This window comes from Choloepus didactylus, chromosome 20 (assembly GCF_015220235.1).
Source record: "Choloepus didactylus isolate mChoDid1 chromosome 20, mChoDid1.pri, whole genome shotgun sequence".
Taxonomy (NCBI): domain Eukaryota; kingdom Metazoa; phylum Chordata; class Mammalia; order Pilosa; family Megalonychidae; genus Choloepus; species Choloepus didactylus.
The window spans coordinates 22,419,734-22,438,381 of record NC_051326.1 but is presented as its reverse complement, the minus strand read 5'-3'; the positions used below and the strand labels follow the sequence as shown (position 1 = coordinate 22,438,381).

Sequence of the window (18,648 nt, the reverse complement as noted above, 5' to 3'; positions counted from 1 at the left end):
TTCATTTATTGGAAGGAAAATGCCATTTTACTGCAAAATAATGTTTAATAAAGAAATAAAACTTAAAAGGTAATAACATCTCATATTTATATAGCTCTTCAGAGCCATATAAATATATTTTGTTTTCAATAGCTTTACTTACCACTTGATTACTTTATACTTTATATTTAAATGATTTTTATATTTTGAAAACCAGGGCTTTCAAGGAGTATCTTTACTTACATATTGTGATTATTTGTTCTTAAAAGTTACTTTGGAGGAAAATTAAGGCAAAAAAGTGAAATTTGTTTGTTTCACGTTTAAGAGGCCATATATTTTGATGGGGGCATATAGGAAGTGGTTATGCTTGGGGAGGTTCTTTCTAATATATTAAAACCAAGTGCTACAAATTTCATTTAAGAAGTAAACCACTGGTTTGTTCTTTAAGTTATAAATCTATATATTTCAAAGTTGAATATGGGACAACCAAAGAAAAAAATTAAATTTATGAAGGTCCCTAGTTTCTAAAAAATATTGAACCATCTTCTAGATGCTAGCCACAGTACATTAACTGACTACTTTGTAATCAGTAAGTAGGAGGAAAGAACATGTGTAAGTGTGGTTTATAGCATAAGGGCAGAAAATTAGAATATAAAATTTCCCATTAAAGACTTCCTATCACCTCATCTCCTAATTCTCTCTACTAAACCCTTAATAAAGTGTGATTATGAACATAATATACAAATTTAAACTGAACATATTTGCTAATAAAATAAGAACATTATTTGATAGCATTACAAGCGGTTTTATTGACTACAATACAAGCTAAACCATGAAGAGGAAACAATTATTTAAAAACACCAAAGACCCTCACATAGCAAAGGTTAAGAAATAAATTAAGACTCCGATTGGGCTGTGCCTGGGAGGAAGGAAAGGCCTCACTCGCTTCGGTCCTTGGGCTCTCGGTATTTCCACTGGATGTAGTCAAAGATGTCTCTCTCACTATCCACTGGCAGGGGTTCACCAGCAACTCCTGCAAATAGAGAGAAGAAAACTTATTTAAAGACCAGTGTTGTAATTTAGATATAGAGGGTTCAGGATTGAGAGTTGTGTTTTTCAGAAGAAAAAGAAAATGGTAACAAAGCCACTAAAAAGAGGTACTGGCCATCCCCATCCTCCCGCGTGAGCTTGTGTTTGAGCTCTGTCATATATTACCAGTGCTACCAAAGGAAACTGAGTATCCCAACGAGAGCCACTGACGTGATCCTAATTCATGATTTGCATCTCTACTAGATCTCTGCTGTGGCTACCATGTATTATGTAAGAAATCACATAGTATATTGTAAAATGTCAACATTCATAAAGCACAGATTAAGCCAAAGCTACCCAATTCTGCATGGCATTAAAAGCAATGATACCTGGGTTCTTCAGAAGTCTTAAGAGATACACTGAAACAAATGGACAAAGAAAAATGCTTTGGATTTCAATAAAATGTTTTACTAACCATCATAGGTAGGAAGGATGTAATCATTCTAATAGAACTAGAAATAAGGTTGCCGTGGTGGGCTTTCAGTTGAGGGCCTGAGAGCACCTTATGAATCAAAATCCCTCTTGTTGCTTGAGGGACTACTAATACAAAAAAAAAATCTTTGAAAGTAACCTTTCCTCTAAGCAATCAGTTTCACTCTAATTCAGCCATAAGTACTCACCAGTGACTCCCAGTGGGCGGATCGTGTATTCATTGATTGTGAAGCCCTTTTCTAGAGCATGTGCTCTCATATTCTTATTGAAAATATCACTTCCAGTGAAATACAGAACACCACAGTAATACTGATCCTTTGGTATCAACCTAAAAAAAAAAAAAAAACAACAACAGATAAACTTTTACACATGCTTCAAATTTGGTAAAAATAGGAATCTTAAAATCAACAAGGCACAAAATACCTAAAATAAGCTTGTGTGGTCTAATAGCTTGAAGAGAAGAATATCATTAGGTAGATCATTAAAATCACCCCAATCTTGCAGTTAGTTTAGGATTCCGTAAGCTGTTCTGCAAGAGTCATAGGAAATGAAAAGCAACATCACTTATTACAACCAACTTTCCCCTGGTGGCAAGCTACTTTTGAGCTGTGGAAGGCATCATGGTGAGAGGTAGATCTAAAGTAAATAATTTAGAATCTGTAAGACAGACATTATTCTTTACATATTTTCAAGCTAAGCATTTATATAGCAGGGACGTATGGCACTTCATAATAAAAAGGGATTCTGGACATTTATGTGAACTCCAAGGTATAGAGAAGTGAGGAAGGTGGGGGAGAAGGGAAAAGTTAATATGTCAGCAACAAATTTTGAGTAGTACCTGATATCAATTCTCCTGTGTGGATATTCCTTTTCATCATTTTTACTCGGAAGCTGGCAAACACCCTAAAACAGATATTTTAAAGAATACTCAAAGATTTTCTTAAACTTAAGGCTTAATTTTAATTAAATGATATTAAATGCATAGCTATATTTTTAACGGCTTCAGTTTTAGAATTCTGAGCACTTTTTACTTAATAGCTTTTCTATACACTATATGTTATCACCACCTTCCTATTATACTTCACTTTAGAGAACTACATGAAACAGTAAACATGAAAGGATTCTACTTCTGAGAATTTAGCCTTTATGTGATTCTAAATAAGAAGTCAATCAAGGAAAGAATCTAACACGAAAGACAGACCAAAACAAACAGAAAAAAAAACAACAACTTGGGAAGAAACGATGATTTTGCACGGAGAAGAAATCTAGCCCCCTGCCAAAGCTATCAAAAAAGTTCTCAAATAACAGAAGATATTGCATCCATAAAATAAGAACAGTATGCTACAGAAAAAGAACATTCACAGGAAAAGTTTAAATCAAAATTAAAAATATAACAGCAAAAGTAGAAGAGTTGAAATACCCCAGAAATTAGAAATGAGACAGAGAGGAAGAAAATAAGAAATTTTTAAAAGATAAGAAAATTAGAGGATTCCTTTCATCCTTTTTCTATCGGTGAATTTTCATTATACTAATACAGTTTTCAAACAAAAATTATCAAGGTTTGTTTTATGATCTTTTTCCCCTTTCCAGAAAAATGGGCAAAATTTCTGGAGTGGGCAGCAACTCATACATATGTAAAAAAGAAAGATAAATACCACTAAATTTCAAAATAAAAGTTACAAATGCCATATTCTAAGAAAAATTCACAAATTACAGCTTCTGATCCTCAAGACTAGTCCATTCTCATGTCACTAAAGGCCATTCTTTTTCACTCAGAATAGAAAAATTAAAATCTAAAATGGGTATTTTTTTTAGTGTTTCTATGGCTCAAAGATTAATGACAGCTGTTTATCTTCAAAATAGGAAACATACCTTCTTAGGCATTAACAAGTTCCAACTCAATTTCCATCTTCAAATGGATCAGAAATAATTTCCATCTGGAATTACTGTGAGGTATTACCTTGCGGATACGGATGTTTGGATGCCACAGGCAATGATCTTGCTGTTTGTCACATCAGTAATGGGATTTCACCTAATGACTTGGTTCCTTTCCCCTAGGCTAATTTTATTTCCTGCCTTTTCTGAAGGGCTCATGTTAAAGAATTTCTCTGTGTTGTAAATTCTTTACTAGATTGGGTGGATTAGTTTTGTTTGGCATTTCAATTAAGTAGTTTCATGTGGAGTGTCTGAAATAAAGCCAGGTATCTTCTATTGTCCCTTGAATCCTTGCTGTAGATATTTCACAGAAAATCATCCAAGGCCCAACTTGTAGAAAATACTAAAATGGGAATGGCACTCAGTATATATAAAGCTAATAGGCATCTAAAAGCAGAGGAAACTTTTGTCTTCCAAATGTTATTCTATTCACAGGAAGAAGAGCTCAATTATCTAAAGACCTTGATTTTACAAGTCGTCTGGAATAACCCTGGCTTTCCTAAGGTTTGATTACTTTTAGCTTCAAGGAATTCATGTCTTGAAGACAACTTGAAAACACATGAATAAGCATACCCTTAAAATTAGTCAGTAGTTATAGCAACAAGAGGTTTTGAATCAAGTGGACATGACATGATAATGGCTTATTCCACTTTATAATTATAAGCTGAATTCATTTTATAGCCAATTTCCTTTCCTAGAGCTCTTAACTTCTTTGGATGTCTCTGCTAATGTTCATTCACTTAGGGTCTTTGCGCTCACTCCCTCTGTCTGGGTATCTTTTCCCTCAGATATCTGCTCGGCTAACTCCCTCACCTCAAGTCTTAAGTCTCATCTTCTCAATAAGGCTTCCTCTGACCACACAATTTAATACTGCCTCCTGTACTCCCATCTCCCCATACCCTGTTCTTTTTTTAAATAGCACTTATCTTTTTGTTTGTTTGTTTAATAGCACTTATCTTAACCCAACATCCTATATAACTTACCTATTTATTATCTTCATTGTTAACTATCAATTCCCTCCTATACCCCCCAAATGTAAGTTCTACTTAAATTCATTTATATATCCAAAGTTCCTAGAACAGTGCCTGGAATGTAGTAGATGCTTAATACACATTCGCTGACATGAATGAATATGTCTTCTCATTGCTATTAGTACTCATTCTCCCCATTTTGTTCTTTCATATCTTTATCCTCTTGCATTCTCCAGTCGTTGTTTTTGTTCCCCAATTTTCTCCTTACCAGGTCATCTTCCTTTATTGATCTATTTCCAAAAAGATTATACCTTATGCTTGTCCAGCATGTACGTGGAAACTTCAGAAAGTTTTGATCTGCATAATACTCTTTGAAACAGGCAAGGCAAGTATTAATATCGTGTTACAGATAAGAAAATCAAGGCCTTATAGAAGTATAGCAAACTTGCCTAATGTCATACAATCAATAATGGAGCTGGGAATAAGATCCTATATCTTCTATATCCAAATATTCTTCTATGATACAATATACAGCACCCACACTTCCTTTACAATAAGATTCAAATCACCTCTTATATTGTCTTTAAATTGATTTAAAAGTTGACCTGGCATGCTTCTCATCCTCACAAAACACTAATTATAACTCAAAACTGGAGGTCTGAACATAGCATTTCTTTTAAACTTCAGGGAATACACTAACCACATATATTATATCCAAACCTTATACACAAACCATCCACTAAGATTGGTTCCTATGTCATAGCATAAAGGCCTTGTTTCTTGCTCTTATTTTCACCTGAGTCTTCCACATTAAACACACACACACACACACACACACACACACACACACATCACTTTTTCTTATTTTTTAACCTATTTTAATAGTTCTGGGGGATTCCCTTTCTGGCAATACCTGTATATACCTTGCCATGTATATGACTGAGAGAATGGAAAGGCACGGTGCATTCACCTTAGCCTTTCACCTATCTTATGCACAATAAGGTCTGAACTGGCCTAACCTGTAGCAGTCACCTGCATATGGATGCTCTTACACTTCTTAGGTAAAGGTTTTCTCTTTCTTAGAGCAGTTACTAGGATAACCCAACTCTTTATGGTCACATATACTTGTCTACCCATCTTTCCTTCTCAGGAGTACACCCAGCCCCCCAATTTGTAATTTTTACTTGTATTCTTGCTAACTAGATTACTACAGCCTCTGTTGGTTTTTCCTCTGGTGCCTCCTGTGCACAGAACACTGTTAAGATTATTTAAAAAATGCTTCTGCTATTGTATTGTGTAAACACCTTCCTGGTTGCCAATTCTGAAAGCAGTTTGTATACTTCTCCAGAAGGGAGTTATAGTGCCCTCCACAGAGATAACTATTTGAGGAAGAGATTTAGGCCAGAAGGGATCCCCAGAATATGCTCAGGGGTTAAGACAACCAAGACATTTTCCTACTATGGAAAAAACCCAACTTGTCCAGCACATATTGTTTTTAGGATTTTATCTGACCAAATGTTCTTTAAATATAAGTTTTAAGCACATTCATTTTAAGTGAATTAAAATCAACCTAAATTTTAAAAGGATGTTTGTGGGGCATACACAAATCCTATTTTTAATATCATCTTATGTTTGTATATACTTCTGGGCAAAGTAGGAGATCAAAACCTGACACATTCAGGAGGACAGAACATAGCTTTAATTCCTGAAGACCAAACAGAAATTTTATTTTTATCTGTCCCAATGTTTTTTTGAAAATACTGATAAAGTGGGACCAATTGGGGCAGTATGTTTTCATAGTCCATTAAAATCACCATGCTGAACTTAATGACATGACATTTTAATTTTCTTTCTCAACCATCTATCTTCTATTTTTGGCTAAAACTATTTCAGAATCTATGTATGGAGACTCTTACTAATTGTTGTACATTCATTCTCCAATAGCACCATCTCTTTCCTTTCAGTCATATAACTTGGGAAAAGATGGGGCCTGGAGAAAAGGAGATCAAATGATACATTTAAGTGACAGGTAGAATAAAGATAAGCCTAAGAAAGAAGTAAAAATCTTGGTCCTTGATTTCTATTTGCTTTCTTACTGATTTTTATACAGTTATTTATTAATCTGGTTTTGCTATTTGTCTTGAATCTTAATTCCCTTAAAAAACAACAACAGGATTTTGAAAGTTCATCAGGAAGGGTTTCACTGTGAAAGTCTCTTCAAGTATCCCCCTCTATTCCATGTAACATGTTTTTCCCCTGAGCATTCTGTTATACATCTGGATTCTTTTCCTTTCTTTGGTGTTGTAATAGATAAATATTCTTCAGACAATTCTAACCTCACTTACTGAAGAATTCTGATCCAGAGAATGTAAGAACATTTTCTATTTTAGTTATAAGCTTACTGTATCAAAGTCATTATGGATATTTAAAAACAGTAGATTATGCCTAATCATCTGTTCTGATGGCATAATTGTTTACAAGTGGGGAATTTAAAACAAAATATTTTACTAAGATATTCTCAGATTAGTTATGAGAATGCTAATTATTTTTATCTAAGGTGTCATAGATAATTTATTTGTTGACTATTGTTATACTAAGCCACAGAATGAGGTCACATACTCAGAATGATAACTGAACAGTCTCCAGGGCTTTTTCTTCCAGTTGTGTCAACTCAAGCAAGTACTTACCATGAACTTTGTTTCACCCTTTGATAGAGTATCTGTAATAAAATGGACCTTTTGTAACTGCTCCACAACACGATGTAACAACTTTGGCTGTAGAATCATAATTAGGGAATAAGAAAAAGAACAGTAACTGTTCAGGCAAGAAAATATTTTAAAATTGATTTTTCTGATTATCTACAGTGGAATGCCTAGTTTTCCTATGTTCTAAGCACTTTTTCCCTCTAACAAAAAAGTCATCTTATCAAATAAAACATTTTTAGAAACCACCATTTTCCACCAATACCATGATACCTCAAAACAATCACCATTTGTGCTTATCCATTTCATTAAAACAAAGTTAGTCAACTGATCTTTAAAAGGTATATAATCCAAAATTAAAAAAAAAAAAGTTTTTGTAGGCTTTTTAATAGAGGTTCAGTTCTCTGAATACTATACATTTTAAGAGAAAAATATTCCTTTAACGAAAAGTTGAGTATTATACTGAATATTTCCCAAATATCTATGATAGTAAATAATCCGAGGAATATTTTACCAAATTTTTGCTCTTTCATATATTAGACTTTCTCCTAGTTTCTTGGGGGAAAAGCAACATATATCCCTTTCAACAACTTACGTTGCCTTTCACAGAATTTACTCAGTACAAAACACTTCAAATGACCTTTCAGAGAGGTTAAAAAAATCTTATTCTGAAAATATCCAACTGGCATTTATAAAATGATACTCAATGATGTGAAAGATGGATCACATTTGATTAATAAATTGTGACGTACCTGTTTGGTTGATTCAGAGGTAAAGCTTGGATGGGTGAGAAGAACATCCATGTCACCACTTGACTCTGCACCTATGAAAACAAAGAATATGTATTAAATTCTCCTTGTAAATTTATCACCCAGGCAAACACAGAACCAAGATGATAACACACATAGAAGATCCTTACTTCTTATAGCCTAACTTTCTATTTCACTGTGCTTCATATTCAGAATTAGTTAAAAGATTTCAACTCTGTCCAACTATTCAGGTGTATTGATGAAGACAGCAGAATCTGGGACAACAACAGTAATTGATATTAGATATACAATGCAAACAATTGGTTAATTTAATGTACTAAAATGCACCTAAGTACTCAATACTTAATAAGAACAATATTTAAAAATAGTTTTAAAACACAACCATTAACAACAATATATCTAAAAATATCAAATTAAACAATATGCTCTAACTCTGTAAAGGTTAATGAGGAAACACATTTCAATTCTTATGACTGAACTCATTTAAAAAATATTGCTAAAAATTACTATTAAGGTACCATGGATAAGAACATAGCACTTTGTAATGACTCACAATGTAAAAAAAAAAAAAAAAAATTATTAGCGAAATTATAGGTTTATAGAAAAATCATGCAGAAAATACAAAGTTCCCATATATTCCCCCCTCACACATACAGTTTTCCCTATGATTAACACTTTGTAGTAGTGTGGTAACTTTGTTACAACTGATGAAACAATATTATAATTGTACTATTAACTATAGTCCACAGTTTACACTAGTATTCACTGTTTATTTGTACAGTACATTTTTTTAAAATTTATTCTTCTACTATATATGCAACCTAAAATTTCTACCTTTAATCCCATTCAAATATATAATCCAGTAGTATTAATTACATTCACAATGTTGTGCTACCATTGCCAACATCCATTACTGAAACTTTTCCATCACCCCAAAGAAACACTCTGTACCAGTTAAGCATTATCTCCCCATTCCCCAACCCCATCCTGGCACCTGGTAACCTGTATTCTAGTTTCTAGTCTATGAATTTGTTTATTGTAATTCTTCATATCAGTGAGATCATATAATATTTGTCCTTCTGTGTGCAGCTTATTTCACTCAACATGATATCTCTAAGGTTCATCCATGTTGTCACATGTATCAGAACTTCATTCCTTTTTATGGCTAAACAATATTCCATTGTGTGTATATATCATGCTTTGTATATTCACTAAATCCGTGGATGGACAACTTGCGTTGCTTCCATCTTTTGGTGTTGTGAATAATGCCACTATGAACATCCACATGCAAATATCTGTTTGTGTCATTTTTTTCAATTCTTTCAGGTATATACCTGGAAGTGGGATTGCTGGGTCATATGGCCATTCTATACTTAACTTTCTGAGGAACTGCAATACTGTTTTCCATAGTGGCTACACCATTTTACATATGCCCCAATAATGAACAAATGCTCCTATTTCCCCATATCCTCTCCAACATTTATAATATTCCATTTTTTTAAGCCATTCTATAGGGTGTGAAATGGTAATTCATTGTGGTTTTGATTTGCTTTCCCTAATGGCCAATGCTGTTGAGCATCTTTTCATGTGCTTATTGGCCATTTGTATATCTTCTTTGGAAAAACGTCTATTTGAGTCTTTTGCCCATTTTAAATTGGATTGTTCGTCTTTTTCTTTTTGAGTTGTAGGATTTCTTTGCATATTCTGGATATTAAACCCTTATTAGATGTGTGATTTCCAAATACATTCTCCCAATCTGTAGGTTGTATTTTACTGTCCCAATGAAGTCCTCTGATACACAAAAGTTTTAAATTTTGATAAAGTCCCTTTTATCTATTTTTTTGTTGTCGCTCATGGCTTTTGGCATAAGGTCTAAGAAACCATGGCTTAACACAAGGTCCAGGAGATGCTTCCCCATGTTGTCTTCTAGGAGTTTTAGGAATTTGGTCCTTATATTTAGGTTTTTGACCCATTTTGAGTTAAGTTCTGTATATGGTGTGAGGTTGGGGCCCACCTTCATTCTTTTGTATGTGGGCATTCAGTTTTCCTAGCACCAGAGATACCACCAGTCTCTGTTGAAGAGACTATTCTTTCCCCACTGAGTGGACTTGACGCTCTGGTCAAAAATCAATTAGCCATAGATATGAGGGTTTGTTTCTAAACTCTCAATTTGGTTCCATTGGTCTATATGTCTATCCTTGTACCATGTCATTTTGATTACTGTAACTTTGTAATAAGTTTTTAAATTGGGAAGTGTGACTCCTCCAATTTCATTCTTCACTTTCAAGACAGTTTCTCGTACCCTTCCACATAAGTTTGATATTTGGTTTTTCATTTCTGCAGAGAAAGCTGATGGAATTTTTTTTAAATTCAGTTTTATTGAGACATATTCACATACCATACAATCATCCATGGTGTACAATCAACTGTTCACAGTACCAACATATATTTGTGCATTCACCACCCCAATCTATTTTTGAACATTTACCTTACACCAGAAAAAAAAACAACAAAAGAATAAAAAATAAAAGTAAAAAAGAACACCCAAATGATCCTCCCCATCCCACCCTATTTTTCATTTAGTTTTTGTCCCCATTTTTCTACTCATCCATCCATACACTGGATAAAGGGAGTGTGATCCACAAGGTTTTCACAATCACACTGTCACCCCCTGTAAGCTACATAGTTATTCAATTGTCTTCAAGAATCAAGGCTACTGGGTTGCAGTTTGATAGTTTCAGATATTTACTTCTAGCTATTCCAATAGACTAAAACCTAAAAAGGGATATCTATGTAGTGCATAACAATGCCCACCAGAGTGGCCTCTCGACTCTGTTTGAAATCTCTCAGCCACTGAAGGCTGATAGAATTTTCATTGGGATTGTATTGAATCTGTAAATCACTTTGGGTAGAACTTACATCTAAACAATATTTAGTATTCCAATCCATGAACAAAGAATGTCCTTCCATTATGTAGGTTTCCTTTCATCAATGTTACAAGTTTTCCATGCATAAGTCCTTTAAATCCTTGGTTAGATTTATACCTAGATATTTGATTCTTTTAGTTGCTATTGTAAATGAAATTTTTCTTGATTTCCTCTTCAATTCGTCATGACTAGTGTATAGAAACACTACTAATTTTTTTGCATGTTGATCTTGTACCCACCACTTTGTTGAATTTATTTATTACCTCTAGTAGCTCTGTTGTTGATTTTTCAGGATTTTCTATATATAGAATCATATCATCTACAAATAGGAAAGTTTTACTTCTTCCTTTCCAATTTGGATGCCTTTTATTTATTTATTTTTTTCTTGTCTAATTGCTCTGGCTAGAACTTCCAATACAATGTTGAACAACAGTGATGATAGTCAGCATCCTTGTCTTGCTCCGGATCTTAGAGGGAAGGCTTTCAGTCTTTCACCATTGAGTATAAGGTTAGCTTACTCAATGGGGGTTTTTCATATATGCCCTTTATCATGTTGAGGAAATTTCCTTCTACTCCTAGTTTTCTAAGTGTTTTTATTAGGAAAGGGTGCTGGATTCTGTCAAATGTCAAATGTTGGTTTCGAGCCCCAGTTTGACAACCACACATCTTCCAATAAGTTATATACAGCTGATCAAACCTTTCTTTTAGTATGTCCTATGAAATTTTGTCTCATTTTAGGGGGATTTTTTTTCCACTTTAAATTTTTTTTTTTTCGAGTATTGTAAATGAGCACTGTATTCCACTAGACCTGAGTTTCTTGACTGAAAACTACTTCATAGGCTATCAAGCAACTAAAAAAGAACATATGTTTAAGTATCTAGTGTAGTGCCTGGCACATGGTTCGCATGAAATAATCCCCTTTGTCTCTCTCCTCTCTTTCCATTTTAATAAGTACAATAAATGCAAAATATGCTTTTGGTGACTGAAGATCTTGTAGTTTCTCTGGGTCATCATCCTATTCATCAATATTCTTTAACCAGATATTTATATAGAAAGACTAGATTGAATGAGTTCTATCCCAGGACATCCCTGGAAACTATTTTAACAAAGAAAATTCTATCTCCTTTTCTCCTCATTTGGTTCTTTCTCCTAAAAGCTTTCACCTTTCACCATCTATCGATCACCAAAAACGTATTACTATGTCAAGTTAAAAAAACAAAAAACAAAAACTATCTGAGCAAAAAAGAGGAAACAACCTAAGGATCTACCAACAAGAAACTGGATACAGAATGGTACATCCATACAATGAAACAGAATGCAGTTGTAAAAGAAAATAAGGCAGCTTTCTATGTATTGATGTGGAAAGATCTCCAGAATGTTTATTTAGCAAAAAAAAGAAGGTAGAGTATTATGTATATAGTATGTTACCTTTGTGAAAGAAAGGGAAGGAGAGAAGGGGAACCAAGAATATACACTTATATTTAGTTGTATCTATATGCAGAAACACTGGAAGAATACACAAGTGGTTACTAATGGAACAATGGTAGGAGGGGGGTGGAAAGAGCGAATGGGGATGGAAGTGAGAATTCTTAGTGTATACCTTTTTATATTGAAATATATTAATTGTATAACCCATTCAATAATAAAAGTATAAATAAAATATAAATATAAACATACAAATCCAGGAAGCTGTCATATTCCACTAAGCATGCATTTGGCTTGCTGTGCATCAAAATCTATATCATGAAAATATAGAGTCTAAAGTCCCACCCAAGGAGAATCTTATTTAGTTTGTTCGTAGCAGGGTACAGCAATCTGTATGTTTCTTTTTTTTTGATTTTTTTTCCTGTTTTTTTTTTAATCTTCATTTTATTGAGATATATTCACATACCACGCAGTCATACAAATCGTACATTCGATTGCTCACAGTACCATTACATAGTTGTACATTCATCACCTAAATCAATCCCTGACACCTTCATTACCACACACACAAAAATAACAAGAATAATAATTAAAGTGAAAAAGAGCAATTGAAGTAAAAAAGAACACTGGGTACCTTTGTCTGTTTGTTTCCTTCCCCTATTTTTCTACTCATCCATCCATAAACTAGACAAAGTGGAGTGTGGTCCTTATGGCTTTCCCAATCCCATTGTCACCCCTCATAAACTACATTTTTATACAATTGTCTTCGAGATTCATGGGTTCTGGGTTGTAGTTTGATAGTTTCAGGTATCCACCACCAGCTACCCCAATTCTTTAGAACCTAAAAAGGGTTGTCTAAATTGTGTGTGAGAGTGCCCACCAGAGTGACCTCTCGGCTCCTTTTGGAATCTCTCTGCCACTCAAGCTTATTTCATTTCCTTTCACATCCCCCTTTTGGTCCAGAAGATGTTCTCCGTCCCACGATGCCAGGTCTACATTCCTCCCCAGGAGTCATATTCCACATTGCCAGGGAGATTCACTCCCCTGGGTGTCTGATCCCATGTAGTGGGGAGGGCAGTGATTTCACCTTTCAAGTTGGCTTAGCTAGAGAGAGAGGGCCACATCTGAGCAACAAAGAGGCATTCGGGAGGAGGCTCTTAGGCACAATTATAGGGAGGCCTAGCCTCTCCTTTGCAGCAACCGTCTTCCCAAGGGTAAAACCTATAGTAGAGGGCTCAACCCATCAAACCACCAGTCCCCTATGTCTGTGGTCATGTTAGTAACCATCGAGGTGGGTTAGGCCAATACCCCTGCATTCTCCACAGGCTCCTCAAGGGGGCACTACATATTTTTTTCCTTGTTTTTTTTTTTTTTTTTTAACTTTTTTTTCTTTTTTAAATCAACTGTATGAAAAAAAATTTTTTTATTAAATTCAGTTTTATTGAAATACATTCACACACCATACAATCATCCATGATATACAATCCACTGTCCACAGTATGATAACATAGTTATACGTTCATCACCACAATCTATCTCTGAACATTTTCCTTACATCTGAAAGAACCAGAACAAGAATAAAAAATAAAAGTGAAAAAAAAACACCCAAATCATCCCCCCATCCCACCCCATTTGTCCTTTAGTTTTTATCCCCATTCCTCCACTCATCCATACACTAGATAAAGGGGGTGTGATCCACAAGGTGTTCACAATCACACTGTCACCCCCTGTAATCTACATTATTATAGAATTGTCTTCAGGAGTCCAGACTGCTGGGTTGGAGTTTGGTAGTTTCAGGTATTTACTTCTAGCTATTCCAATACATTAAAGCCTAAGAGGTGTTATCTGTATAGTGCATAAGAATGTCCACCAGAGTGACCTCTCGACTCCATTTGGAATCTCTCAGCCACTGAAACTATTTCGTCTCATTTTGCATCCCCCTTTTGGTCAAGAAGATACTCTCAGTCCCACGATGCCGGGTCCACATTCATCCCCGGGAGTCATACTCTGCGTTGCCAGGGAGATTTACACCCCTGGGAGTCGGGTCCCGCGTAGGGGGGAGGGCAGTGAGTTCACCTGTGGAGATGGCTCAGTTAGAGAGAGAGAGGGCCACATCTGAGCAACAAAGAGGTACTCAGGGGGAGACTCTTAGGCACCATTACATACAACTTTAGACTCTCCTTTGTGGTAATGAGCTTCATAAGGGCAAGTCCCATGCTCGAGGGCTCAGCACATCAAACCGCCAGTCCCAATGTTTGTGACAACATATGCTAGGGGATCAGCATCTCAAAGTTTAGAGATAGGCCTTACAATTCAGGGATAGAGTTAACTGCTGTAAGAGCTTACAATCTAGGGACTATTACAATTATTGTGTCCACGTTAGGCTATGTTCTAAGATTCAATTCTGAGTTTACACACTGTAGTTAGTCCATATTGGTGAGGCATCATCCCTCTCACCATGTTTTCTCCAACACTTTTACTCCTATATATATATTTTCCTACAATTTTATAGAGTTATATTCACATACCATACATTTATCCACAGTGTACAATCAGTTGTTCATGGTATCATCATAAAGTTGTACATTTATCACCACAATCAGCACTTGAACATACTGACTACTACAAGAAAAATTGTTTTGTTTTTTTTTTAGCAATAAGAAAAAATGATAAAAAGAATAACATGTCATACAATACAATATACTACTAAGGACAGCAAATAACACCACTACCAAGAATCCCATATTACTCCCCTATATCCCCTTCTCATATACATTTAGCATTGGCATATTGCCTTTGTTACATTTAATGGAGGTATATTACAATGTTACTGTTGACCATAGACTCCAGTTTGCTTTGATTATGTTTTTTCCTGAATACCATCCCTTTTTCAAATTTCTACATGGTTGACATTCATTTGCTTTCCCACATGCAAAAACTTTTATATTTGTATATTTAGTAACAGTCATTGGCCACTCCAGTTTTTGCCACATTATACAGTCCCAGTCTTTATCATCTATCTTTACCTCTGGTGTCATACATTCTCCTATCTCACCTTTTTGAGCTTTACTCACAGACATCTTTGTTCAGTGTACTTACAATACCGTGCTACCATCACACAGTATTATGCTATCTATTTCTGAATCTATGCAATCAATCCTAAACATTCTGTAGTCCTTCAGCATCAAATGGCTGATCTCTGCCCTCTTTCTATCTCCTGGTCGCCTGTGTTGTCAGCTTTTAACTCCCAAAGTTTGTTCATTAATGTCTGTTCATATTAGTGAGACCATACAGAATCTGTCCTTTTGTTTCTGGCTAACTTCACTCAACATAATGTCCTCAAGGTTCATCCACATTATTACATGATCCATGTCTTTGTTCTGTCTTACAGCTGCATAATATTCCATCATGTGTATATACCACAGTTTGTTTATCCACTTGTCCTTTGATGGACATTTGGGCTGTTTCCATCTCTTGGCAATTGTGAATAATGCTGCAATAAACATCGGTTTACCAATGTCTGTTTGTGTCTTAAGTTTCAGTGCCTCTGAGCATATACCCAGCAATGGAATAGCTGGGTCATATGGCAAATCTATATTTAGCTTCCTGAGGAACCTCCATACTGTCTTCCAGAGTGGTTGCACCATTCTACATTCCCACCAACAATGAATAAGTGTGCCTCTTTCTCCACATCCTCTCCAGCACTTGTCATTTTCTGTTTTTTGGATAATGGCCATTCTGGTAGGTGTAAGATGATATCTCATTGTGGTTTTGATTTGCATTTCCTTAATAGCCAGTGAAGTTGAGCATTTTTTCATATGCTTTTGAGCCATTTGTATTTCCTCTTCAGAAAAATGTCTGTTCATGTCTTTTGCCCATTTTTTAATTGGATTGTTTGTCTTTCTGTTATTGAGATGCAGGATTCCTTTATATATTCGGGATATTAAACCCTTATCTGATATGTGGTTTCCAAATATCATCTCCCATTGTGTAGGTTGCCTTTTGACTTTTCTGACAAAGTCCTTTGATGTACAAAAGTGTTTAATTTTGAGGAGATCCCATTTGTCTATTTGTTCTTTGGTTGCTCGTGCCTTGGGTGTGAGGTCTAAGAAACCACTTCCTTTCACAAGATCTTTAAGATATTGCCCTACATTTTCTTCTAAGAGTTTTATGGTCTTGGTGCTAATGTTTAGGTCTTTGATCCACTTTGAGTTAATTTTGGTACAAGGTGTGAGATGGACATCCTCTTTCATTCTTTTGGAAATGGATATCCAGTTCTCCAAACACCATTTATTGAACAGGCTGCTCTTTCCCAGTTGCTTTGGCTTCACTGCCTTATCAAAGATCAGTTGTCCATAGATGTGAGGGTCTACTTCTGAACACTCAATTCGATTCCATTGATCAGTATATCTGTCCTTATGCCAGTACCATGCTGTTTTGAGCACTGTAGCTTTGTAATATGCTTCAAAGTCAGGTAGTGTGAGACCTCCCACTTCACTCCTTTTTCTCAAGACATTTTTGGCTATTCGGGGCACCTTACCCTTCCAAATAAATTTAGTTGTTGGTTTTTCTATTTCTGTAAAGTAAGTTGTTGGGATTTGAATTGGTATTGCATTGAATCTGTAAATCAGTTTAGGTAAAATTGCCATTTTTTAAATTAAAAAAAAAATGTATGTTTTTAAAAAGCTTCCTAGGTGTTTCTGATGCAGACAGACTTGAAGAACTGGTTAACTCTAATCCCCTCATCTTGCAAATGTGGAAAATAGGAATTGGAAAGACAGGTACCTAAAATCATACAATGGCAGTATATCTGGCCTCAGAATCCAGATCTTTTGACTCCAATCCAGTGTCCTTTCTATATGTCAGGAATTATGGATTTAGTCCTTTCTTCTCCTCACTCCAGATGTTTACAGCAGTTATCCAGAGTATTTCTGATAACTCATCACCAACTTCCTAGGCAGAATTCCATAGATGGCCCAGAGATTCAGTCAGGTATCCATTCTAAAAAGTTTAAATAAAGTTTTTCTATTCTAATTTTAAAAGTTAATATTTTAAAACCTATACTACCCTTCCCAAATTTTGAGCCAGTAAGAGATCAGGATGGTGTGGTTCTCACTTTCCTTGCATTCACATAGTAAGTGGAGGTTTTCTCAAGAACCCGGTAGCTGTGAGAATTGGTTTTTGAACTGGTGCTTCTGAGACATCATTCTTAGACCCATTATAGAAAATTCGGAAAATAAAGACAAATAAAAACAGAAAACTATCCATCACTTCATAAGCAGCTAGCCCAAAACAACCAGTATTAGCATTCTGATATACCTAAAATTATTTTATAAATTTTGGTAAAACTAGTTATTAAAATAGCATTGAAAAATAATATCAGGATAAATTACCTCTGATTTTCAATAGCAGATTCCCATATATAAATAAACTTAGCTAATACTACAGAGTCTTAGTGAGTCAATGAAGTAATACAAAATTATATCTTTCTGATCTATGCTTTTCATATACATTAGGTAATTTTAATATCAAGGCACAAATAACATAAGATTAGGAAGTACTTTACCTCTTCTAAAACTGCCACAGACTGTAGCAATGTATTCAGAATCCACTTTTTTGACTTCACTTAGTACAATATCCTAGCGGAAGAAAAATGTAAATCAGCAATCCAAAAGTGGCTTCTCCCCACATGACTCTGTCAATTCTAACCAAAGAATACAATTCAGCATACTCTTACTTGCATTTGTAACATCTCTTCACGAGGGATTCTTTTTTCAAAGTCCTCAAAGTATCTGTAAAGACAGAACAAGGAGACAAAAGATTTTTGTAAAATTTAAATTTCCTTAAAGACTAAATTGCCTACTATAACAAGTATCCTTATCTCAGTAGATCTCTCAAAAATTAAGATTAGAATTCATTAAAACAATAATAAAATTGGGGAGGGAGGATTAATTCTTTATTCCTTAACTTGGATCAAAATTCTTAAGTGTCATCCTTTGTAACATTCCAGAGACTATATCTATACTTATTTATAAATAAACTTCACATTCGTGTTCCAAGAAAGAGTTAATAAATATATTTAAGTTAATATACATTGCCAAACTACACTGCTCCCTACTGGCAAGTCAAGGAATTACAGTTTATTGCTCTTAAATCCTATAAAATCATCCCATTTAGAAAAATTATCCTACCACATGGAAGAATCTTGAAATCAAGCTAAGTGAAAGAAGACAGACACAAAAGACCACATACTATATGATTCCATTTATATGAAATGTCTAGAATAGGTAAACCTATAGAGACAGAAAGTAAATTAGTAGGTTGCCTAGAGTGGGGGAGTTGGGGTACTGGGGAGTGAGTGCTAATGAGTACAGGATTTCTTTCTGGGGTAATGAAAATGTTCTAAAATTGATGTAGT

At 34.9% G+C, this 18,648-nt stretch overlaps 1 protein-coding gene across 1 annotated transcript in view; it reads right to left on the bottom strand.

The window, feature by feature from the left end:
- Positions 1-763: 763 nt before the first annotated feature.
- The window catches only part of POLB (DNA polymerase beta), a 33,034-nt gene continuing 15,149 nt past the window's right edge, over positions 764-18,648 (bottom strand). The window contains exons 8-14 of the mRNA XM_037813187.1: positions 17,968-18,022; positions 17,797-17,869; positions 7,861-7,931; positions 7,094-7,180; positions 2,339-2,403; positions 1,689-1,828; positions 764-1,012 (exon numbers count right to left, since the gene is read on the bottom strand). Of these exons, the coding sequence (XP_037669115.1) occupies positions 918-1,012; positions 1,689-1,828; positions 2,339-2,403; positions 7,094-7,180; positions 7,861-7,931; positions 17,797-17,869; positions 17,968-18,022 (586 nt within the window). The 3' untranslated portion in view covers positions 764-917. The remainder of the gene's footprint in view (positions 1,013-1,688; positions 1,829-2,338; positions 2,404-7,093; positions 7,181-7,860; positions 7,932-17,796; positions 17,870-17,967; positions 18,023-18,648) is intronic.